The 25,953-nt window shown below is 46.6% G+C and overlaps 1 protein-coding gene across 1 annotated transcript; it reads left to right on the top strand.

Annotated features, from left to right (window-relative positions):
- Positions 1 to 5,017: 5,017 nt before the first annotated feature.
- On the top strand, positions 5,018 to 25,953 carry LOC104516668 (zinc finger and BTB domain-containing protein 40-like; the record flags this gene model as incomplete). Its single annotated transcript, XM_010161080.1, is given in 9 exon segments — positions 5,018 to 5,747; positions 6,347 to 6,480; positions 13,691 to 13,871; positions 14,394 to 14,536; positions 19,883 to 20,075; positions 22,897 to 23,033; positions 23,461 to 23,650; positions 24,685 to 24,818; positions 25,785 to 25,953. Coding segments are annotated over 9 exon segments (2,011 nt in total), but the record flags the coding sequence as incomplete, so codon positions are not given.

The following is a 25,953-nucleotide window of genomic DNA, read 5'->3' on the forward strand; positions in this document are numbered from 1 at the left end:
TCCACTCAGAGTGTCACTGCAGACAGATAGCTGAAGTGTTGCATGTTTTTTGAGAGGTATATTCTGCTGCCTTTAGAGACCACAGAGATCTGAATTTAGTTAAAGCGTTGCTTATTTTCCTCTGTTATCTGCCTGCACTGATGCTCTGAACTGAAATAAAAGAGATTGAAAAACCAATTGGTGTGCCCTGGCCCCTTGTAGTGGATTTTACATTATCCCCTGGGAGAGCTGTCTGCTCTGGACCTTTGGAGCACCCCAGAGAAAGGTAATTGACCCCTCAGCCTCTTTCAACACTTCAAAGACTGAATTACTCTGGGTGGGAGAGGTAAGAAAACTGAATTGCAGTACATGATTTTCTGGCTTTCCTCTTTGTAAGGTCATCTTAGTAACAAGAAGCATGCACAAAAAGTATTCAGATTCTGGTTTAAGGCTGTCACTGTCCTTAACTCCTCAGAGCTAAAAGTAGAAAGTTGCTGGGAGGCTGCTGTCATGCCCGAGGGACTGCAGGGCCAAGGAACACGAGAGAATGAATCCGCTTTCTGTCCTGCTGCATTTACTGATTTACACGAGCCTTTCAAAGCGAGCCTTTGAGTAAGTGCAAAATGGGCAGGGATGGGGTGAGCTTCTCTCACAGGGGCAGGGAGCCTTCCTGGGCTGAGTAGGCTTGCCTCGGTGATTACTTCGGACTGCAGCTCCCGTGAGCAGAAAGCTAAGAGGGCAGGGAGCGGTGTTGACCTGCTCCTGTGAGACCCTCCAGTCAGCTATAACGCAAGTGGCACTACAGAAAGGATGCATTCTTCCATTTTGCTTCTCTTTCTGACCACTTTGGTTTTTTTCTACCTGCTTTGTTTTAGCTCTTTAGAGGTTGCACTGGAATTGCTTGCTTCTATTTTCGCACCGGATATGCAAGTTGCTTTTGTTAAGCTTCGTGATCCGGCTATGCATAGCGCTGTGCTGCGCTGTGCTGGCAGCAGAGGGAGCACAAGGCTGCGGGTTTGTGCCTTTAAAAAGCACTGTGATGATAGTGCTTAATTTCTTGGCAGTGCAGCACTATTTTTTTTTTTTTAAGCTAAAAAAAAAAAGCCTGCTACATGTGCATCCCAAGGAAGAACTTAAGGCATGGAATGTATCTTCAAGCTGCATTGATTAGTATCATAATTAGATGATACTAACCAATGGAGGAAGTAGCTTTTGGTGCTATTTTATTAATGCCAGCAGGTGTGTTGACCAGCACCTTGCAAAAGCCTTTAATTATGGCAGTACATGGCATACAGAGTCCTTTTGCTAAGGCAGCGGCAGCCTCGTAACTGCAAGGGAGGGATGGTCTCATCTGTGTGTCTTCGGAGCACCTATCTCTGTAATTGCTGAAGTGCTCAGTCCTAAATTGCGATTACGTTTTGATGAACCTAGTGACGTGGATGGCTTTGGAATCTGTTGAATCTGGGTTGAAGTAATTGTATGAAAAATGAAGAGAAATAATTTAATTTGGAAACTCCTTTTCAGCTATGTAGATAGAATTCTATGTTCCTGATTCCTCTGTGAAGAAGTTGCTATCGATGTATCCTTTTCTTGTTCTAATGTAGCATAAGGAAAAAGACATGATCCCCTTGAACTGTGGTGGCGTATGAAGACAGAAGTGCCTGGGAAAAGGAAGAAAGAGATGGAACTGGACAGTGGAGGGTAGTGTGTGGTGCAGACCTTTTCTGGACCTCGTGTACCTGTGAGGTTGAGAAGAAGAAGGGGCGGCTTTGCTGAAGGGGGTGTTGTGAAAGCAGTCCCAGGTGATAACTGCTGCTTAAGGATGAACAGGAGGACATTTATCAACACATGGTCGAGTAGAGCCTTAGGAATATTAGGCACTTTTGAAATGTGACTCTGATTGACTTCATGGTCTTACTGAAGACAGTTGAATGAAAAGTCCTAAGATGCCTTGGCGTTCACCATGGGAAGCTGGCAGGATGAGGCTTAAGATGTCCCTTGATGTTCCTCAAAAGATTCTTCTGTAAAACCCATCTGGAGGACAGCCAAGATGAGCAAGTATGTCTCCTCTGTCCCCGCTTCTGATTCAAGTGAGCCAATATTTTGGATTAGGGCAGCGCTCTTGCATTTCAGGTGTCAGAGCCCCCAGAAGGAGCCCACTTACTTTAAGTTTGAAATTCATAAAAAACCCCAGTGACCCTGGCTCCAGAGAGGATGCAGAGAAGCAGCTTTAAGCTGGAAACAAATGGCTTTTTCTTACCAGTGGTGCTGGCAGAGGCAGATGGCTCATGCTCTGTAAGCACTCATTGCTGCTGAAGTGTTAGTTACCTGCTCTGAGAGAGATTCCTACTTCAGCCTAATCCCCCAGCCAAATCTCCCAAAAACCATTTAGAAGATGACGGGGAAATGAAGCCAGACAAATTTGGGTAAGAAATGAGGCATGTAATTTAACAGAGTAACTATGGCAGTGCAGGGTCCTCCCCCTAAAAATCAGTTCTTATCACGACTGGGCACCTTGCTGGAAGAAAAGGTTTAGCCAAACCCAAGTTACTGAGTCCAGAAATCCAGGAGGCAGTGACGGATGAGAAATCAGATTGCTGGTAGTAGTCTCTTCTGGCCATAAGCTTTGAATAAAAGCCTGAAGTGTGTTTTGAGTAGCGGACATTTGCCTTGAAGGTGGTCTTAGCCATCACCCCTCATTAAAAAAAAAAATTCTGTTCCCTTTGGCAGTGCTGCATGTTTGGGTCCCTATAATTAAAGAAGTAAAATGTATTTAAACAAATACGTCTGATCTAATTGCACAGGACACATCTTCCTGTGCACTGAGTAGCTGTAATAAAGAAGGGGAGGTGCTGCTAGGCTGCTCAGAGGTTTACTGTTTTGAGCTGTCATGGGCAAATATATCTTACATATTCTTGACAGGAATAGATGGAGCAGACAGTGCTGATGCTTCTTCCAGTGGAAGTGATAGATTTTATGCAGAAGCCTGTTCATGGCAAAGTGAGCAGACATCTCTTTGAGGACATCGATGTTTCCTGCTTGTCCTTTTGTAGGAAGAGCCACAGCTGTTATTATTTAACCAGCAGACCCAATTTCATCTCAGATATTGGAAGTCCTTCAGCTCAAGAGGAGTAGTGGGTGGACTAAAACTGCTATTACATTGAGCCTGGCAAAAGAACTGTGTCTCTCTCTTCTCCCATGACCAGCAGCAGCTCTGTTGATAGCAGTCTGGTTACTCATGATTTACAACGGTGTGGGAGGATAGCAGAGCCGGTGTATTTAATAGGCTGGAAGTGCAGGTGGCTGGCCCTTTGCACAGGTGAGGGCATGGCTGTGGTACTTGCAGAGTAGCAGAGATGAGCTGCAGACCAGACAGCCTTTGGTAACGAAGCACCTGGAGAAGCTCCAGCTCCTGGGAAGTAGGAGAGTGGGGTGTCAGCAACTGCTTAGGTTTCCTTGCCTTCCAGAAAAGGACCCACCTACCCTGTGCTCTTGCTTCAAAGGTCTTCAGATGGAGAGCGTGACACCTGTGCTTTGAGGTGATGTCAGAGCCATCTGTGATCGTATTCTGATGACTGAAAAGCAAGTAACATAGTACTTGATCTTTTGGTGGAGCAGGAGAGCTCTCACATGTGAGTGGTATCCACCATCCAGTTGCTCAGCCATCTATAGCTTTGTATGAAGTGACGGCTCTTGGCTCCCCCTGACTTCCTGCAGCCACCGCAGGCAGTGCCATGCAGAAGGGCAGCTGGGGTCCTGCCTGCCCTGTGGGCAGGAAGTCCTGCTTCCCACAGAGTCTGAACTCCAGAGGGCTTGGCACCTTGCAGGAGTAAGATGCCAGCTCAGCCTACACTCAGCATCTGCTTGCAGTTTGGTGTAAGCTGGAACCTGCTCCAAGCCAGCTTTCGTGTGAGGCAGTGCTTCAAAGTTGTGTATGAGCATCGGCTCATTAAAGCTTGTGCCTTGATGACAGGCAGTATTACTCCAGTTCTCTACAAGGCAGTAGGATGCTGAGGGCAGAGATGTTAAGCAATTGAAGGTCACGTAAATCGTGTCCATCCAGGTGCTCTTCCTCTAATGCTGATACTGTTTTGTTTCAGTATCATTGCCAGCACCACTGTTAGGCACCCTAGTGTGTAGACAAGGCAGTAACATCTTTATGTTGTCTAACTTAGTTAAAAAACCTGGATATCCCACTGATAAAAATTCTGTTGGCAGATGTCCTATCTCTTCTCCCTCCTGCAATGGGGGAATGAAAACGTAAAAAGGGGGCTCTAGTAGATGGGATTAGGGCTGTGGACTTCTGCAAGAAATTAAAGCTTGGGGAAGATACTTGTAAATTGATGAGTTAGGACTGTGGTGTGCTGACAAGGGAGGTGCTGAAGGTCCTGGGTTGCAAACCTCTGTCTAATGCTTGCATGCCCCTGCTGATCTTGGCAGTGATGTGGGGAAAAAATTAACCGGTCCCAAACCACTTAGTGCTTTGCAGGTCAAGACTAACACTTTAGATTCTCCTGTGTTTGCTTGATGGTCTGGGCAGGTCTTCCTGCTGCACTGCTTCCCCACCTGCCCTTTCAGAAATCAGCTGCTGAATTCAGCATCAGCTTCTGGATGCAGGCGGAGCCTGGCACTGCAGTGCCTGATCTGAAGAGCATTCATACCTCCTTGAGCTCCATCGGGGGCACATCAGGGAGTTTCTGCTCCCTTTTTATAACCCCTGGGACTCAGTACTCATTTCCAAGCTCTTTCTGGAGCATTTATATTTCAACAGTATCTAGACTCTTCAGCTCTAGGGGGGTGAGTTGCTCATTTTGGGGAGTGCGAGTTCAGAAGCAGACCTCTCCTTGCTGTAACCAATGAACTGCAGCATAGTAAGGTTCTAGGAGGTGTAAACTGAAAAGTAATTTTTGCTTTTTTGTTCTGTCTTGCTACTATCTAAGCAAAGTTCTAACAGAATCCTTTGGGGTTTTTTGCTAGGTAGGCTTTTTGAAAGCTGTGTGGAGACCACGGTGAAAGGAGGCCAGTAGACTGTGGTGCCATGGAGCTCCCCAGTTACAACAAGCAGCTGCTGCAGCAGCTGTACGCTCTCTGCAAAGAGCAGCAGTTCTGCGATTGCACCATCTTCATTGGGAACGTTCATTTTAGAGCACACAAGGTGGTTTTAGCTGCTGCCAGCCTGCTTTTCAAATCCTTGTTGGACAGCACAGACACCATCTCCATTGATACTTCTGTTGTGAACCCTGAGGAGTTTGTGCTTTTGTTGGAGATGATGTACAGTGGCAAACTCCCACTGGGGAAACACAATTTCACCAAAGTAATCTCCGTGGCAGATAGTCTGCAGATGTTTGATGTGGCTGTTAGTTGCAAAAACCTCCTCAGGGACCTCATCAAGTGGTCGACTCAGGACACGGTAGTGCAAGAAGTCTCCGTCCAGGCCGCCAACTCATCTGGAAATCATGCTGAAGCTAATAACGTGCCCCAGTCTGAACAACCCGTTGAAGGAAAAACAGATATCCTCCTTCCTCAGAGGGTTGCCCCTTCTCCTGGCCCTGTAGAAGCAGAAATGGAAGCAGGTGTTTCTCCTCCTGGACAGGAACTTGCCATGAATCACACCTGGGTTCACCAGGATGCGATGCCGAGTGACTCCAGAACCCTACGGGATGATTCAAGCTCTTGTCCTGATCATCCTTCCTGTGCTGAGCAGGGTGGCAGTGCAGAAGAGGAGCTTGCTGAGCCTCCAGAGGAGAAAGGAGGAGTGAGGCATTTAGGTGAGACTTTACAGTTCTGGGCACAGCATTGCCTCTTACTTTCTCTTACGGGGTGTCTTTTCCTCTGTGTTTGTTCTTTTTAGTTTGCCCTGGGTTGGGAGCAGCTGCAGCATGTATCCCTTCTCTGCAGGGAATTTCTTCCTTTGGCACTGTGCAATACTCTCCTTTGGCCTTTGCAATTGATTCACCGCTTTACCAGAGCCGTAGCGAGCAAAACTTTTCTTACCCACACACACGATTACATCTGACGTAGAGCGGGATCTGCGTTAGTGCAGGACATGAGGTTGGTAAGGCAGTCTGTGTAACAGTGAGTGAACAGAGTTGCCTACTAATGTCTGCCTTATCCTTTAAAATCCTGTTCAGCATGGGAGGAAAATAGAGACTGTGCTGGGTTTAAAAGAAATGTTCCATTTATAACTGGTGTTAAATAAACTGTTGGTTTTCCCTCCAGGCTGTGTGATCTTGTAGAAGGGATTTGTGAGTCACAGTTTCCCTATTATAGCCAATGTGCTGGTTACAAACTGATGCCTTTCAATCACATCATTCTTTCTGTGAATCCCTTCAATTAGAAAATAACTCATCTTGTTTCTCTCACACAGCAGCAGAAAGCAAAAGCTGTAAACTAGATTTCTTTCTTCGATATGAAGGTGTTTTCTCTGAGGCCCTTTCTGATGCCCGAGCTGTGCTGAAAAGAGTAGAAGAGTGCAGAGAAATTGATGCCTCTCAAAAGGAGGTAGGTGTATTTACTTGGGTAAATGATACAAGTTTTTTCTTCACCCTGCTGAGGGCTAGAATAGTTTGTGCTCTGCTTAGGAAATTGTTTCATGGGAAACTGGGACTCTGGTGCCTCGTGGTTTGAAGGGCAACACATGCTCACCTGAGCAACACCCTAGAGAGAAGCATCTGTAAGAGCAAGCTGCTCGTGCGTGTAGGTAGAGAAGTATGTGTCCTGCCCTGAAGACATCTTCATTGTGTTGTAGGAGAGCTTCAGTGCTGACTTCTCCCGTTTTGCTTCGGGAACTATGTCAACTTGTAAACGACTGACATATGAGATCCCAAAATAGACTTCCCGAGCCCTCGGCAAGGGCTTGCTGTAGGGCATCTGCTCTGCTCTGCCTATGGCAGGCTGCTTGTGGAGAGCATTACTGGTGCCGCCCTGCAGTGCTTCTCCTGGCAATGTGCTGCTTTAAAAGCAGTTGTCACTGATGAATAATGCTCGAGTTGCTGTTGGAGGGCATATTTGAGTCTGGTGCTTGGTTGATGTTGAAGGATACTCGGGGCTCTGAACAACGGTAGTTGTTGTACTGGCTCAGAGCCACGACGGAAGCAGCAGGTTATGTCCATATTGGTGTGGCAGTGGTGCAGGAGGACACTGTGCTTGGAATTTATTGCTGTGGGAGTGGGAGGACAATCATGCTGGCTGTATGCTGCATAAAAAACTGTGGCCACTATGAAGTGAGGATGGGACTCTGCTTGCTCTCCTCACCCTGGCTGGTTTTGATAGAGCATTATTCATACAAGGGTGCATGAGCTGCCCTGTGTTCTCTTTCTGTATGTGGAATAATGAGAATGCGACCGTTTCATTGCCGCCTCTTCGGTGGCTCCGCGGTCAGCTGACCTTTTGAAGCTGAGAAATGCTGTTCTGTAGGTTGGGGGGCTGTGATGCTCTCTAGGTTCCCATGTGCTTGCTGGCTGGAAAGCTGTCTGTGTTGAAGTGACTTGGTCCCCCCAATACCAATATGATGATGGGACGTGGGACATTTTGGCTGTGGTGGCATTCTGCTTTTAAAAACCCAAGGCAACATGTTTATTAGGGGGGAAAAAAAAAGCGTATGAGGGCGAGGAAGAGAATTCCCTTGAGTTGGGGAGTGCAGGTTTCTTTTCCGATGAGTCTTTAGACGTTCAGAGGGAAGACTCTTCCTTCAGCTGCTTACCTTCCTGATGGTGTTGGACTTAACATCTCTGGGGCGTTGGGAGGGAGATGCGGATCCTAATTTGTGTTAGTAGTAGCAAGCCCAAGCCTGGCCAGGCTGACAAGCACCTGTGAGTACATTGCTGTCAGCACGCCTGTGCGCCCTGAGGAGGATTAGTTTTTTGTACATTTGGTTGTTGCTCCGATTAGAAAAATGTCAAGGTTAAGGTTTTACTTACTCTGCAGCTTGGCAATTGGAGCAGAGCTGGGGACAGTGTTGTGCAATGTGGATGGGCAGTGTTAAAGGAGAGGCCACTCAAGCACTCATATACCATCCCAGGAGCCAACTGGAGTCCCTTCACAGCGCGTGACTCCAGTGAGACAGTGGGTGCCCCTTCCGACTCCTTTCACACACACATTCTCACCCTTGAGTGCTTCTCACTTCCTCAGGTTTGGAGAGTCCAAGGAATTGTATCTTATATAGAAAAAAATAAATCATCTATTCAGATGGTACTGTGAAAATAACAGCTGGAGCTGAGTGCCTTGGAGAGGGGCCCTTAACAAAGGAATTCCTGGGCCATTATACCATTACAATCCCTATACCTGCCTCTCACACCCCTTCTTGGTTTAATGGTGATTTCTGGTCTGGGGTCTTCTAACACCTTATTTGATTCTTTGCCTCCAGGCAGGCTGTTGACTGCTCTCACCTTGTTGGTGGTTGTAGCTTCTTGATCTTCTGGTTTGTGCTTCTTGTGCACCTGCTCGCTCTGTTGGTCTAAACTTGGGATAAGCACTACTTGGCAACAACTAAAACATGCTATCAACATTATTTTCACATTAAATCCAAAACATAGCCTCATATTAGCTATGATGAAGAAAATTAACTGTAGCCCAGACAAAAATGTCTAAGAGGAAGTTCACAGCTGAGACCTAAGGCTTTAGCAAATCTAGTTCCTCATAGCTCCTCATGCTAAGTTAGTAATAAACAGTGTACGAAATTGCTCAACTTTATGCTGTAACCCCTGCATCCTAATGCTAAGTGATCGACTCTGAATGACTCATTCTGTTTAAAACATACTTATTTAAGCTAAATGACTAGGATTCCTTAACAGGTGCTGCCAGGAGGAATTTGGCAGCTCTGTGCATCCATGCCAGCATGCATCACCTGTGCCAGCGTGCCTTCTGCTTGTGCTGCCTCCATGGTTGTGGGGCAGAACAGCATCTGCAAAGTGCCCAGGCAGATGTGCTGCCTTGCTTCTGCTCTGCATAACAGCCTCATTTCTATTGCTTTGCAGTAACTGTTGTTTCATGTTTCTTCAGCACCTCCCAAGACCCTGTGGGTGAGGCTCACAGACTGATGCCCAGACCTTTATGCTCCCAAATGAGCTGCTGCAGCAGGAGCCAAGTGAGAGGTTGTGGAGCTCAGAGACAGTTTGGGTGTCTGACCGCAAAACAGCAACTGGACAATTTTTCTGCAGTTATAAATAAATGCTGAATAAATGAGAAATAGATTTTCTTTAAGCCTTCCTGAAAAATCACTTCTCAGCTGTGACAAGCATGAAAAGTGTCAGCCCCAGGGCAGTGGCGTGGACAGACTGCAGTTTGTTGTAAGCAAAGGCTCAGCCAGATGCATCCCTTTCTGAGCGCCCCTCTGGGACAAGCAGGATCTGTACACACCAGCACTGAGCCTGGATTCTGTTTCCAGCAGAGGGAGTAGCTTTTTCCCCACACGGGCTTAGCGTTTTCTTTGGGGGAAACACAGCAGTGTGTGTTTTTAAGGTGCAAGTTCAGCTCCAAAGAGCCCAGCTTGGGATGTGTAATTAGGGCTGAGATTGTGCCACTGGTAGACGTCAACCGATTTCTTTTTCTTGCCCTCTGGTTTTTTTGGTTGTGGTTTTTTTTTTTTCCTCCACTCCCTTTTTTGTATTATTTTGCTAGTAATTTGCCTGAAGTCTCTTAGGTGCCTCAGGGCAAGTAAAAGTCAGTCTGGAAGCTGGTGAGATGCTGTTTCTTTGCACTAAGCGGTCTTGCTGGGTGTGCTTGCCCTGCACAGAGGAGATCTCGCATCCCTCATGCACATTCTTCTGCTCAGGAGCCTTTTGTGGGTCACTTATCTTTATAGGCAAGCAGCGACATGGTTTTGTCAGCAAAGCCTGGGCATTGTGCATGCTTGCGGGTGTTTGTGGGGGTTTTGCAAACCAAAGGCTGTCCTGGTCTTTAGGCTCTTCTGGTTTCAGTGGGATTTTGACTTGGATGTAGCCTCTCTATTTCTATTCCTTTGCTTGTGAGATCCTCCCTGCGTGGGCACCACATGCCCCACAGTGCTCCTGTCAGGTGGAGCACTGCTCCAGCAGGTTTGTGGTGCAGGGCTTGGTTTTGTGAGAATTGTTGCTTCTCTCGAAGTTTGATGTTACGTTCTGCTCCCTGGGCTGAAAAGGTGGATGATTTGCTTTTCTGTTCAGGGAGGTGTGATTTTGGGGGTTGTTTTTGTTTTAGAGTCTCTCTGTGTGTTTCATAAACTATTCCTATCTAATTTGGTTCTGGCCTGGATGAAACCTGCTTGGAAATGAGAACAAGAGTGAAATTGCAGTAATTTGGGGAAGCGTAGAAGAGCTTTGCTGGTGTCAAGTCTTATCTTCCTGTGCTCTCTTAGAGAAACTCAATTCAAATTATTGCACAGCTCATTTGTTCTCTCCACTACTGGGTTCAGATGAAGTGGGGGAGCGTTCATTCTCCCGCATAGAATAAATGTCACTGTGCTTGTGGATCACTTCCATCGCCTACAGGCCTGTCCAATTTTTGTCATCCTTCGTTTGCAGCTACAGGGATTTCTGGATGTGGCAGAAGAAAGAAGTTTCCCATTATGTTCTGCATCCTGATTAGGGGTGATAGGTTGTGAGGGTTTTATTTTATAGTAACAGAGCTGGATAACTTTTTTCCCCCTGTTCTGATATATTTGTGTGGAAGTTTGGTCTGAGATTTTTGTTTCTGCTGCATGGAGCAAGCAGGGGTCAGCGTTCTCCACGGAGCATTGCTAGTACTGGGGTGTCCCTCATCAGTCATGTACAAATGCAGGCTTAAAAAAAAGCACTTCAGATTTCTGAAGCAGAAATAGGAACATAGTTTTTCTGATTATTGTATGCACAGTGATAGTTGATTGACTTCATGGAGTTATCATAGCCTGGGGGCTTCTCTGTGGTCCATGTGAGTAGAGCCACTCCCTGTGCTGTCCGTGCCACCAACGCTGCGGGCAGCAGCTTTGTCCGTGCAGATTTCCAATGGCTTTTTAATGTTTGCTTCACATGAAGCACAAAAAAACTAACCAGTAAAAAAACCCAAAGCAGCTTGCATTCACAGAGAACTGGTGACTATGTCTCTGGAAGTTTCCTCATGGTACCCAGCTTCCTGCAGTCAGGGACTTTGCCGCTCGCTGAATGGCCAGTGCGTCTCTCCTTGGGGAATGGAGGTGGCATTGAGGCACTCCCTCTCTCCCCACATCCCTCGTTAGTCACAGGTCATTGCAGTCCTGGGTGGGGTGTGCATTACTTGCCCATCTGGGTGAAGTCCTCTCTGTGTCCCAGACCAGCACACCAGCTGAGTTCAGCCCAGCCCAGGCTTGGGGTTGCTGCCTGCAGGGCCAGCCCCCAGCTGCTCTTTGGGCATCCCTGCGCAGCTCAAAATAACTAATCCTCCGATCATGTTGGAAGGGGAAGTGGGGGTCCCAGAGGCACTGTCTTCTTCGGAGTGTTGTGGGTCGGTGTGAGGAGGGAGATCAGTGCCTGGCTGGGAGGACGCAGTGCTAACGCAGCTCTTCCCTGTTTCAAGAGCAGGTTGTGGCTGTGCGTGAGCAGTGTTGTGTATCTTCCCATCTAAAGTGGCAGGTGGCATTGGAAGGAGCAGAAGACAAGGAGCAATGGGGCAGAGCAAGAGGTCCTGCGGTGGGGTGAAGGGACATGGCAGTGTAGTAATTGAATGTATGGGGAAAGCAATCTGGAAAAATGTGGAAGATCTGGAGATGATGTAGCGATAGGAGACCTGCCTCCTGCGTTGTTTCCTGCAGGGATTCCTGTTCAGACCTTGCCTTGGGGGCTGCCTTGGAAATGGGGAGGTTTGCGATGAACTGGGAGGGCTGCTTCACGGTGTGTGACCACTGGGATACTGAGTTAGGAGTGATGTGGCCAGCAGCACTGACACCCCCAACTGGGACCAAGCTTCTCAGTGGATATTGAACCTATTTGGTGGCACAGCTGAAGCTTAGGCCAGAGCTTAGTGACTGTTTCCCTGTTCAGAGAGACCGTCTGTCACTCCATCTGGAAGCTGGATGTGTGCTAATCTGTGTCAGTTTGGCCATGGAGGGTTTTGCAAGTGTCCCAGGCAGTGAAAGTGTAATGGATCAGGCTGTAATGAGGGGGCACATTATGGCTAAGTGGAAGCTGGGATTCCAGCTAATATCAGTATTTCTCATTTTCTTCCAGGATCTTTGGGAATTGTTAGTGCTTCAAAGTAAGTCTGAAGTGTGTTCTTTCAAAACAATGCTAAAAGGCTGTTGTTCCCACTGAGTGATATGTCCAAGGAAAGATCTTCCAGAAGGAGACTATAAATAACAAAGCCCTTCAGTTTCTGAAAACTCATTTCCATTAACCAAATCCACGCACTGAGGAAAGGATGTTATCTGGAGCTCTGGGCAGCAATGCTGTGCTGATTTTAATTAAAAACAAAAAGAAAAGGAAAAAATACTGCAATAATGCAAGTTTCTCTTCATCCCTATTGGTATAAAGATGTATTTGGCAGGGTACTGAGCACCTTTAGACAAGATGTGTTTTACAGGATCGGTTTGATCTGGAAGGGGCCAGGAGTGCAAACCTTGAGAACAAACATGATCTGGTTATCAAGTCTCATTACAAATTAATGTTTGCATTAAAAAATACCTTAACTTGTTCTTCAGCATATCTGCGGCATCTCCTTTCTTCCTTTATAACAGGGCTCTTCATGTCCACGTCTGTTCCACATGAAAAATGCCGTTAGTGGGTAAGAGCTGGGACTCCTGCAGCTTCCTTTCTGTGGATACTCTTTGCAATAGGTCATTGCACTGTCACACTGCCCTAATATGTGAGCATTTACACCTTCTAGGAAAAGCAAGTCCACCATCCCCCTGTTGTGGCCCCAAGCAGTTGAATTCAGTCTTTTTATCATAGCAATAAAAAAGACAATGATGGCAGAAAATGTCTGCTCTCTCTGGAGCTGGGCTAAGCTCTTCACTTCAAAGGTACTTTTATAGCATCCCTGGAGTCCCTAATAAAGGACGCCTGCTCTGAAAGGCTGGCATCTCTCCTGGAGAGCTGGGGCGTGTGTGTCTTTAGGGGCAATATTTACAGCATTAAAGGGCCCTGGGGAAATGGGAGCAAGAGTTGCAGCTTATTTCTTTTCCTTTTATTTCCATAACTCTGCCCATGTTTGCCTCTGGTTGCTGTTTTGGGTCTCTGGAGTGGATTTTGGAGCTCTGGGCGTGATTGCCAGGCATGCTGAGAGCCCACAGTGCTGAGCACTTGTGCGCCTCCTCTCCAAAGCTTCTGCTAGGGGATGTGACTGTTGTAACTTGAGGGATTCTTGAAAGTCCCACTTAAACTGCTCCCCACTTTCTGTGCAAGGGATCTTGTTCTGCAGTGAAATCTAGTGTCTCCTGCCCCAGCCTTGGGCTTCCAAAGTAACGGAGTTTAAACCATGTTTCATTAGGTCTCAGATTTATTGCCATTTGGCTGTTAGGGAGAGAAGTGATGTTTGGTGCTGGAGCTAGTTCCAGTTTGCAGGACTCACTGTAAAGATAAGGGCTGGCGGGAGGGCTTGTGGGGTGGTGGCCACAGACCAGAGCTTCAGTTCAATGGTGTGTACCTATGTGGCTATTTTTTTTTTTTTTGTTTAAATTTTTTGTCCCCTGAACAAAACCCCCAGGATTCCGCTTTTCGTGTTGGTTTGTATGGGGTGGTTGACTTTGTTAGTAAATTCTTCCCTGCATTTGCCTGCTCTGTTGCAGGCTCTGGTTGCCTGTCTGGCAGAAGCAGGGGAACAGTCGGTGTTCAAGAAGCTGCTGAGCAAAGTGAAGGACACTCAGACCCTCGTGTCTTTGCTGAAGCTGTTTCAAGATGCAAATCCCCGGCTGAGAAGGGCTTTGCTGGAGAGAGAAGGGAGCAGCAGAGAAGCCCTGCAGCAAACAGGTAGAGAAGTGGGTGCAGTCTCTGGAAGAGTGAGTGGGCAGCCTTACAGGCAAAGCAGGTCTCCAGAAGCCCTGTACCCCTACTCGGATGCAGAAGGTTTATCATGTGCTGGCCAAGATCTTGCAGTGTTTCCGTCCCGAGGCAGCGGGGTGCAGGCAGTGCAGGGCTCTCCCCATGGCTGCCTGGAGGGCTGGATCCGATGGCTGTGCAGCCAGCGTGAGTTGAGCCTCAGGACTGAAAGCTCCTTTCTTACTTGAGTCTGACATAAAGCAGTCGCCTTGCAAACCTGATGTTAACCTCCAGCGTGCTTTATGGCTTTGTGCTCTGTTAGATAAATGAGATGTTTTCCTTTCATAGAGTTTAAAGAGAATAGCAAAGTGGTTTTCCTCTGCTCCTTGTGCTTGGGATGAGCTTTGCTATTCACTTAGATCTTTCAGAGAGTCTCACTTGCTTCAGGAGCCTGTCAGTTCCTTCAGACTGACTTGTTTCTTCTCCTGTGTTTCTGAATCCTTTTCCCCCCAGAGAGCACAGACGAGGGAGAGATGCTGACTGCTCGCTTGCTGGGACACAGGGAGGAGCTGATCCAGAGCGTGACACAGCTGAGCCCCATTGTAGAGTTCCTGGAGGCAGCAGAAGAGGGATTTCTGACTGCCTCGGAGAAGCGGGTAAAAAATATCTGAAATAAGGAGTGAGTGAGGGGGATGTGTGTCTGCAAGGCACTGTCTTAGCAGTGGTTTGCCAAGTGATGCGCCAGCCTCACTATTTCAACTCCCCTTTGCACAGCACGGACTGCACTTGTGCGTTGTTTTAGGTCCTTCTGTGCTGAACTGTGGGACTAAGAGCTGAGCTGCGAAGGCAGCCTCAAGGCCAGGATGAGCACTGCCTGTACAGGTCAGACCTGCCTGCAGAGGTAGCGCCTGGTAGGCCCTGAAAAATCTCTTTGTGTGAGCCCAGAGAAGGCTCCGTAGTGGAGTTCGGTTTCAGAACCCCTAAAACCTCTCTGCTGCCTGTCTAGCAGTTACATCCTTGTGTACTCGGTCATCGGCTTACCTTCCAGCTGACTCTCCCAGCTTTAACTCTTTTAACTCTTAGCACACAGTTGCCTGCAAGAGTAGCACATCCACTAACTGATTATTAATTTTTTGTGTTTAATACAGCAGTTGGTGGGGAGGACAGTTGGTTTCCTGTAAGCAATTGCATTGTGTGCTGATTTGCAGAAGCTGTAATGGACAAAATACTATGTATAACCTGCTCTTTTGTGTGTTTTGGGGGCAGCTGGCTATACCCTGCCTGTGCAGCTGAAACTTGGAGGGTCCCCTAGCATGCTGCGTTTGGCACACAGCTTGCAGACCTCCTGTTTGTCATGTCAGTTAGTTCCCCTGACACAGGATTATATCGAGTGGGAAGCACTGTTGTGCTCGGTGGCATGAATGATGTTTGCTTTGTCTGAATGACCCTGACCAGAGCCATGACAGTTGGGCTGAGATCCTCTTTCCTTCGTGTAAGTCCCTCAGCAATGTCTTGCTCACTTGCATGCGGTCCCTGACCCAAGAGTCCATTGTGGAGCATCCCTGGGTATGGGTGCAGCTCAGTGCAGGAAGGCCAGAGAAGGTGCTGCCAACCGACATCTGCCGTAGGGTGTGACTGGCGGCTGGTGAATTCTCCTCTCTGAAAGTGGCATGCCTGAGCCTGGAATGGGGATGTGGGAGGAGAGGGGAAGGGGGTGAATACAGCAGAGGACTCAGCATCTGCTGGGGATATTCAGGCTGTCAGCAGAGACCTGTGGGGGGGTGCCTGGAGCTGAGCTCCAAGCTGTGAAAGCTGCATCAACAGTGGTGAGATCAGGATTTTTCATATATGCCTGTTCACGTTTTCCCTGCACTCTTGTTTTTTGTCTTCATGAAATTATGTAGTTAAAATGCAGCTTTTTTTTGTCTTCCTTCCCACTGAAAAACACCCAAATGCAGCAATGAAACAAAACCATTCTGCCATCATAATTCTGCCCCCTGGGCACAGGATCTAGCCTTTAATTGCATCGTCATATACTACGGGACTCCTGCCTGGTTTGGTAAAGGGGTAGTGTTGTTCAATATTTCTTTTTATCTTTTTCAGTCACTGTGTGCTCCATTTGCTGCAGAGCCTCCAAACACTGCGGTGATATAAAATCCTTCTCCTCTCTATGGGATCCCTTTGTGCTCTTGTTTTAGCCCAGAGGCTTCCAGCAAATAACAACTGTATTTGGGGAGCACTCAAGTGAGGCTGGGTGCCTTTCTTTTTCCCTGCTCTGGCACAGGAAAGTAAGACAGAAATTGCCAAGTGTAGGCTCACTTTGGGAGTGGTCCGTTTTTTAGAGTTTTTTTTTTCCCCCCCCACAGACAAGTGGAAAAGTGCTTAATTATTTCAGAAGTTAAATGGATTAAAACGATGGGCCTGTGACATATGTGCAGTTGAGATCTCTGGTGTCTCAGGTGCAGTACTGGGAGGATGAACATGGAATTAGCAGCCACCTTTGAAGGTTTTGTCTTACCTGATTCTTGCAACGTTGCATGAGAGCTCTGGGCTGGCAAATACAGGATCTACTTCTCCAAGGTTTCATAAAGATGAGGCGTTCCTTTTTCTTCTGGCAGTCATTGCCTCATTAGCTACATGTTTATTCAGCAAGAGAAGCATGAATTGTACGTGTAACAGCCTTTTTTCTGGGTTCTTTCAGTGTCTGATCCATGTTGTGCATGAAGCAAATCTGATTTTCTTGGCTCAAAAAACAGTACATGATGTGTTGTGAAGATTCTTTGTAAATAGCTGTTTTTCTGGGGAACTTTTTACCTAAGCATTTCTATTTCCTGAGTGCTTAACTTTGAGGCTTTGTTAGTGTTTCTGTAATGTGGGGAGGTAAGGTGAAGGATCTGGGGGATAGCTTGGGTGCAGATTCTCGTTTAAGAGAAATAAACTTGGATACAAAGGAAGAGCAGGTAGCCTCTTGTGCATGGTGTGCCATGGCTTTAGGTTGTCTTGGCTTTCAGTGACCTGTCTACAGTACAGCCCTGAACCCAGAGCATCAGAGTAGTTGGTGGAAACCCCCCTCCTTTCCTTCTATCTGGGCTCTCTTCTAGAGGGAACTTGTGCATTTTGAGCTGTGTGCTTTTCCTCCCCTTCTGCTCAGGAGCCTACATGGCTTGATGTTGAAACCAAACTGCCTTGGGGCTGGGACAGCTGTGAATGACAACACAAGTAAGTTTACCGGCCATGGCAGGAGCAATCCTACCTGGACACACTGGGAGATGGAGAAACCTTGTTGGAAGAAAGACAGGTGTATGTTTTGTGACTGATTTGTTTCAAAATGAATCTCAGAATGTCAGTGTTGCACTGCCAGGGCCATCACTTCTCTGCCAGTCCAGACTTGCCTGGGAGCAGTGGTGGTTACAGCATGAGCTCCCCAGAAGAATGCTGTTCTTGTACCCCTTTTTGTGTTCTCTCAGAAGATAACTTCAGACTGAGTGATCCAGAGCCAGCTCAGCATGAATTCAATGGGAGGATATGCCAACAGGTTCACTAATAGTGTTTTGGCTATAAAAGGACAGAGTTTTAGAAATTAGAGAAATTAATTAATGAGATCAGCTGCTTGTAAGGGCACAGAAGGAGCTGTTGGATTAGTTTCTTTTATGTTAAAGGTAGGAGAACTGTCTGAAGTTTGCATCCTCAACAAGAGAGGCGAATTTGTATAAGAGGTTACAGACCTGAGTGAATGAATAACTTGGACCTGCAAGGAATGACTGAAATGTCTGACTGAGAAGGAAATGTACTTTAGAGGTATGAAGAGGGGCTTGCTGGGCATCACAGCCTGGATTGTGACAAGCAGCAAACATTTGTCTGACCAAGTAAAGAAAAAGAATAATGACAGAAGATGGCCTGCAGACTCACAACTGAGCCCAAGCCCAGATCTGGGAGAGACACAGAAACAGACTTCCTGCAGCTGAAGTGAAACCACAAATCCAAGGGCATCCCTCAGCAGACTGGAGGAGCTGACGCACATGGCTATGGGAATCATAGAATCACAGAATGGTTTAGGTTGGAAGGGACCTTAAAGACCATCTGGTTCCAATCTCCCTGCCATGGGCAGGGACACCTTCCACTAGACCAGGTTGCTCCAAGCCTCATCCAGCCTGGCCTTGGACACTTCCAGGGATGGGGCATCCACAGCTTCTCTGGGCAACCTGTGCCAGTGCCTCCCCACCCTCTCCACTAAGAAAGGTTTATTACTGTATTTTCCAAGTTGAGAGTGGTTCCTGCAGTTGATGATCAGGACAGTCATGTGAGGGAAGGAAGCAGTTGTCTAGGCAGTCAGCTCTGTGCTTGCACAGGAATATGTTTTGGGACAAGCTGGAGGGACAAACTGGCATGTAGCTGAACCACTGAGTGTGAGCAAGAAATGCGATAAAATGCAGCAAGAGGTGTTCAAGTGAATTGTTTCTGCCTGACCTGGAATCTTTATTTGATGAGGTAAAAATGTGTTTTTATGCCTCTATCTGGACTTGAGCAAAGCATCTGAATTTCATGTGAGGAGATTGTAAAACTAGAGGAAGTGGTGATATTAAAAAAGGATGTATCTTATTGTGAGATAACTACAGATTGTGCTGAAGGCCAGACTGACAGGTTGGAGCAAGGTTACCATGGGATTCTTGGCACCTAACACTAATGTTATTGATACAAAAATATCAAAGCATGCTTAGCAAAACTTGGCTGATGAGCAAAACTGGGATCTTTTGTCCACCCAGAAGAGGGTCCGCCAGAGGGAGAATTGCATGGCTGCAGAACGAAGTAGTTGGAGCTGAATGATGTCGTAGTGTAAAGTGGAGAGCGTGCAGTAGTGAGAACGAGGAATTAAGACCTCATCTGAAATTTCTTTGTGCAGTTCCACTCTTGTTCAAAAAAGTTGAATTTGTATTGAAGTAGAGACAGAACTGCAGTTGTAAGATCAGGGGAGTGGAGAAGCTGTTTTATGAGAGGAGCTGCTTTATTTAGAGAAGTGGTATGTAGGGTCAGAGGGAATATGATTATGCTTTTATAAAGAAATTGGAGAGGAAGGGTAGGGTAAACACCTTAGAGAGTTTAGAAGGCATTTTAAGCTAAAATGTTGGCACATGAACAAATGGGCATACACTGCCATGAATAAATTTAAGCTGAAAATTAGAAGAATCAACAGGGGAATGAGGCTATGGAAGAGCTTTCCAACCAGGAAAAGGGGAGCAAAAATGTAAATGGTTTTAGGACTCATCTTAATCATTTTATTAATGGGACTGTGTAGTGTAGTGCTTATGACAGCAGGGAACTGGGCTGGTGACCCACCCAGTTTCTGCCAGTCCTACATTTCAAATGCTTAGGAACACAACGTGTGCAGAGAGGAGGTCAACCTGTATTTGTAAACTGGCTTTCCCTTGCAGGAGCCTTGTAGGTGTTATACTGACACACCAGAGCTTTTCCAAGCTACAGTGATTTCATCTCGCATAGATGTCTTATGTGGCCTTGTCACAGAACTAATCATTCAATTAATAGGATGCCTATTTAAATAACCAGAGTTCTTTTTTTTTTCCTGTCTATCTCTGTCTTTCGATGACAAGCAGAAAAACTGGGGAGACGAGGGAAAAGAGACTGCCAATTTAAAAAGTATTAGCTAATAATGTGAAATGAAATATTGTTTTGAACCCTGTCTTTAAGTCTGTTTTTGTTTCCTTTGAAAAAATAGGTTTTTTTGCTTGTCAGCCACTTCCAAGAAGTGGCTTGGTGGAAGAACCCACCAGGGTAGTTTTCAAGGTGACACATGTCGGATGTACCTGGGACGTGTTTAGATGTTCCTGTAACTAGCATCTCATAACACCTCCCAGTAAATCAAATTAGTGGAAGCAGTGGATATGGGTTTATTGCAGTACTCTCTACTGTGATACTGATCTCCATTCAGATCCAAGAGTTTGTAGGAAGCTCTCACAAACAGGTTCTTGTATGGTTCTCTGTCGCAGGTAGTTTTGGATTGCTGTGGAAGTGGCTCTGAGAGGGAAGCCATGGACAGTCTGCTCAGGAAGGTGGAGGAGGAGAAAACCCTGAAAGCGGGAAGTTTGGTCAGACTTCTGGGGGCTGTGAAAGCATCGTTCCCTGGTCTCCACCTTCTGCTGGATGACTTGGTGGCAACAGCCAATGTCTCTGATGGCAAAGGTATGGGTGTACTAAACTTCAGAGCCTGGGGGCTCAGTTCAGGGAATTACCAGGAAGTTTGCATGCTTGTCTGGACTTCACTGTGCTCTTATAATCTTACTGTGATGACTATTTTATTCCAACAGAAATGTCCTGGGAGCACTGCGGTAGCAGAACTGTGCCAGCAAGAAGGCCCCTGCTTTGCAATGAAATGAACAGTGTGGGGCAGAGGCTGGTTGGGCTCCTTCCTTGAGTTTGATACTGATAGGGTAGAAACTAGGATGTCATCTCTGGAAAACAGAACTGTTCCCTGCTGTGTCAAATTACTCTGAGACACTTAAAAGCAGCAGCAACATATGTCAGCATAAGAAATAGAACATTTTTCACATAATAAATGCTTCCTAGGTGAAGGCATTTACCAAACTGCAGTCCATTGGCAACTTCAGCTTATGGTGCTTGCTGGCTTTGAAAGCAAATATGTAAAACTTCCCCAAAGTTGTATATGTCTTAACGTTAAATACAGACAATGTCTTACCTGGCTGCTCTCTTTGTGAATTCCTTGTAACTGAGGGAGACTGTGGGGAAAATTTAGATGGGCTGTGCTCCTGTCCTTGATTCAGGTGGTATTTCTGCACATCGTGGTCACTGACTCGTGGTCTTCTGTGTAGAGCACATGTGTTGATGAGAGTCCCACACTGAGTGTCTCTCACTATCTTGGACAGATAGTCCCCTCCTTCTTTTTGTTTCTTTTATTGTTGTTGCCTGCCTGTGGTGGTTCAGGGACTCATGAGTCCTCATCTTCTGACTGGTGGACAACCTTCCAAATTTGGGTGGTTTTAGGCACACCCCTGAGCAATTCAGCTAGAGAGGCAGATTTCACCAGCTCTGAAGTCACATAAAAATTAAAAACTAAATTAACATGCAGTGAAACGTAAATGAGTGTTTAATAGAAATCAAAACTGTGCTACAGAGGAAATTATCTGCATTATGAGCAAACATTCCCGACAGGCAGTTTCCTTGGTCATTTGTTAAGCACGATTGCGTTCTTGAAACACGAGACTCCCAACATGGTTAATTATCTAGTGGTAATACCTATTCCAAGGAGGAGCATTCCTTAATTACATAGAGCTGAATCTCTTCAAATTGCAGCTTGAACAAACAGAAGCACAAATATTTCTTATCATGGAAATGAAGAGGGAGGGCATGATTTGAGCTGCTGACAGCAGCCTTTGATGTCCCATGCTAATAGATGTCCTGCTAATAGAAGAGAGGACGTCTTGTACAGTGGTGCAGGGCATGCTCTAGTTGTGGACCTCACCTTGGTGTGGCAGCAGGACTGACGGCATTCATAACTCAAATGTGCGTAATAAAATCAGAAATATTCAGATGGGAGAAAAGGGGAAATATTTTTATTTGTAAACCATCCACTGATCCACACAGGGCACATCCAAGTCATACTTAAACCCTATAGAGCTCAAGTGCTTAATGGGGTTCCCTTTGCCAGGGATTAGGCTCATGTCTCCAAGAATTTTTTGTCCAGGGAGTTTTCATATTAGCTTAAGAATCCTCTCTTGATTATTCCCACAGCCTGCCATTGCCTCCTTCACCATCCTGGAGAACTCTCATCTTACCCAGAGCTGTATGTCTCCTGAGTCCCAGAGACTGTATTTTCTTTTTACCAGGCTGTGTGTATTCGGCTGCTTTTCTCCCAAGTAGTTCTGTGTGAACAATAGATTGTTCTGTTCGATACTGAACCAAAATGATTAAAAGACCTAAGCACACAAACACAACACATGCACAGGTGTCTTGGGTGAACTACAGTTTTTTGTTTTGGTTTCTCTTACAAAAGTATAACTATGCATCTTCTCCAATTTAATAATTTCAGTAGTGAAGAAAGTCCTTTTCAGATTCATCTATTTGGCAATTTCCGGTTTTATTTATCAAGTAATCTGGCAACAGATACAAATGTATATTACTTTTGGTACACGGTATGTTTTGCCCAAGTCTCTTCATTATCCTGAACAAATACTGTTCCTCTTCCTTGAATTAGTCCATTGTGTTCTGATACTGGGGTGTCTTTAAAGGGTTGTGGTGTTACTCTAGAGTCATCATTTCTGAGAGTCATCAGGGCAAACCTCAGCAGGCCCAACTTGGAATTAGATGTGGGAGGAGGGAAGATGAGGTTAAAATTGCGTTTGGGTTTTATTTTATGTAAAGGAGGGAAGAAGGTGCTAGTGCAAATTCTCAGTCACAAGTCTGGTTTGTGTTCCCTTAACATTTTCACCAGCCCTCTAAATTCTCGATTAGTTTGGACCATCTGGGTGTTTGTAAACTGCTAGTATGTTTGATAGTCATACACCGCTGAGACGGAGCATGTTGCAGAGCTCCTTCTCAGTGGAGTGGATCAAAGACTCTCACTAACAGACCTCTTTCAGTGAAACTACAATTAAGGGACAGTAACGGGGTCTCCTTGATTCCAGGGCATCAGTACAGTCTGATGAACATCTCAAGGTGTTGTGTTCACAGACAAGGCCACATGTTTACCTGCTGAATCTTCTAGGCTCAGACCAGGACTTAGACTCAGAAGACATTTGGGTGCCAGAGATCTATTTCTGTAGGCATGTATATTCTGTGTTCAGAGGATATTCTGTGTTGTCTTTGATTTGGAGAAGTTTTGATTTGTTGTGTTCATCCTCTACTTGAAGGTGAGTCCAAGTGTCCTGAATGTTAGTGACCCAGGGAGAACTGGCTGCCTTGGCTTTTTTGGTTTCCCTTAGCTCTGAAGCCCCTTGGGAAGATGCTGCAAGCTGAGCCGTTCTTATTTTCATTCACTTGCATTCAGCCAAATGGAGCACAGATGATTATGGAACCAAATTGTTGAGACGGTACCGAGATAACTTAGTGGAGCTCCTCACAGACACGCAGATGCTGCTGCAGGGCATCTCTGCTGCACAGAGCCTGGATCCTGCTGAGAGAGAGGTAAGCAGTCTTCTGCATGTGTGCAAGCAGATACTGAGCTTTAATCCCCATCTGGGATCCCTATCAAGTCCTGAGGACTTGAGTTACTACCTGTCGTGGCTTGGTTTGGGGCAGTCCTCCAGCAGCCTCGGGTTACTGATTCCTTAGTGTCCCATAGCAGGAGTGAAGCAGGTAACGTATATGAAACTGAAGGTTGGAAAGTGAGAGTGGCTCGTTTGGGAACCGAGGAGAGATGCTCAGCTTCAGAGTGAGGTGAGGAAATGGCTGATGGGTTCAGATGAAGAGCTTGGCTTCCAAGTGGTCACCACTTGTGTTGCACTGTGAGCCAGGGTTCAAGGGTCTGGGGTGAGCCATGGTCATGGTTAAGCATGATGCAGGGCAGATGGACATGGTCCCTTGTTAGTGCCTCACTGTAGGTCTTTCCAAGGCGATGGAGCAGGCTGTGAAGCGTGAGGCTGGCGGTTTCGCATCCCTCGTGTCAGCGACACTGGAGGAGCGGTCTTTGTCTGTCTCTGCCGTTTGGCAGCTGCTGCTGGCTTTGCAGAAACCTGCACCACTGACCCTGCTCATGGAGGAGATCTGGAAACAACCTGGCGCAGATGTTTTCTTCCAAGCAGGTAATGTCCTTAGTGTCCCACCAGCTGTCTCTGTGCTCCTACTGCTGGCAGGAGCTGCTTTCTAACTTCTCACCCTCTACGTAGCCAGGAACCTCTTCTCTTCCAATGGGTCTCAACATGAGTGTCCTCAGTGAAACGGTTAATTGGTTAGAAAAGCACTTTTGTCCACAAGCGTGGCTGCTTTGCTTGTGGTTCTGCGCCTTCAGGTTTTGTGATGAGCAAACCTTTTGAGAGCTGGCCACCAACCTGCGCAAAAGGATGCAGACCAGACTGAAAGCACAGGTTTCACCGGAGGTCTGTCTGCAGCCACCACCCTGTCCTCCCCAGAGCCTTGGCCTCTGGCTTTGAGTTTTCCTACTTTAAAGCCTAAAATGTGCTTTTCCCCAAAAATCTCATGCTAGTGTGAGGAGTACCCAGGCTGGTCTTGGGGGGCAGGAGATGTAGGCTGCGCAGAGCCCAGCTGTTTGTGCTGGCCCTGTGGGCACAAAGCTGGGGTTCACCTGCCTGTGGTGTAGCTGCCCCCATCCACACTCCTCCAACCCCACCCTGTTCAGCCTGGAGCAACCAGCACTTCTAGCACATGGTGTATCCAGCTGCTTTTTACATGACTGTCCTTGGATGAAGAAATTGTCCCTAGAAATGCCTGTTTCTCTGCAAAACTCAGAATAGGATGTTTATAATTGGGGAGAGAAGAAATCCTGAGTCTTGGGAGAACCATACCTGCCTTTTGAGGTTGTCAGGTTGTCTATTTCAGCAACATGATTTGGAAAACCTGACCTTCTCACCCAAAGTTGGACAAGCAGTGAGAACGGGATGTCTGCTAGGGTTTTATGCTGGATGTCAGTGCTACAGTTAGTATAAACAAAGCTTGCTCGTAGTTGTTTGCTGCTTCCTGCCCCCCAGAGAAGTCACTGCTGCTGGTAACAGTTCAACTTCAGGAGTAGGCTGGACAAAGCTATGCAAAGCTAAGGCCTTTTAGGTTCTGCTTGGGTTTTGTGTTTTTAAGTACCTTTCCTTTTTATTTTCATACTCAGTGGCCATCAGTGAGAGCACAGCCATTGAGATCATCCTGAGGCACAGCAAGCTGATCTCGTAGGCCATCCAGCAGAGAGTGGACCTGGAAGGCTTGGCTCCGGGGGAGGCAGGACTCACAGAAGCAGTAAAAGAGGTATGAGGGCATGCTGTTGGAGCTGGCATGGTTCAGGCTCAAAGGATAGACAGGCCCTGGAGTGCACTGAAATCAAGGGACATTACTTAGGTTGGGGAAGACATCCAAAGTTGGAGGTGCCCATCTGCTAAAGTGAGAGTGTATTGGGTGTTTCATATAAATTCTACAGGAGTTTTTAGGAAAAAGAAATTGTCAGTGAGATTCTCAGCTGGTGAAAATGTGTGTGTTTGAAACAGTTCTGCTGTGTTTAGCTCTGTAAGGATGATGGAATCCTAGGGAAAGCAGAGCTGCCAGGGAGTGCTTTTCCATTTGAGTTGGTTTTTCCAGGACATATGAGAATGAAATGCTCCTAGAAAATGCACTGAGGATGCTATGATTGTGTAGCCTTCAGGCTGCCTTGTCTGTTTTCTTTTTGACAAGGAAAATAGGCTGGGTTTAGTTAGTAACAAGCCTTTTCCACCACGCAGTCTGCAGTTGTTCATTCCTACTCTTAGTAGGTTAGTTGCTGCTAGACCTGTGGGCAGGTGAGGTACATGTGGGCATGCACAGATCCTTGCCTTGGTTCTCCCTGCAGTGGCTGGCTGAGCGGTTTTGGATTTGGAAGGGTGAGAAAAGCCCAGAGAGTTGTGAAGTTTGAGTTAGGTAAGCTTGTAATGCTGTAAGGCGTTGAGGAACCTCTCTTTCCATGGAAAGGTGGTTTTACGTGAACTAATACCAAAACAGAAAGTCTGAGAATTTAATTTGTTGTAACGTTTTTTGAATTTTGAAATTCTCTTGGATCCTGCACATACATCAGTGGAGGGTCAAAGACCTGTATGGAAAGGGATTTCTTTTCTGGTTTCTAAAAGCAGATTCCCAGCAGTAGAGATGAAACAAAGTAGAGTGATGTGCCCTCACTCCCAGACCATCCCGACCTTTCACAACCCAAAATCTCTGTCATGTGATGTTTTCTTTTTACTTCTCCAGCTACTGAGTATTTCTGCTCAGAAGGAAAGTTCAGAGGCCTCCTTGAAAGCAGCTCTGAGCACAGCCCAGGAGAAGTCTCTCCCCACCATCAAGATCTGTCAGCTGCTGTGCAATGTCCATGAAACCTTCCCGGACCTGCAGCCAGTGATGCAGGAGCTGGGGCATGTGG

The sequence above is a fragment of the Eurypyga helias genome, unplaced genomic scaffold (assembly GCF_000690775.1).
Source record: "Eurypyga helias isolate BGI_N326 unplaced genomic scaffold, ASM69077v1 scaffold8851, whole genome shotgun sequence".
Lineage (NCBI taxonomy): Eukaryota > Metazoa > Chordata > Aves > Eurypygiformes > Eurypygidae > Eurypyga > Eurypyga helias.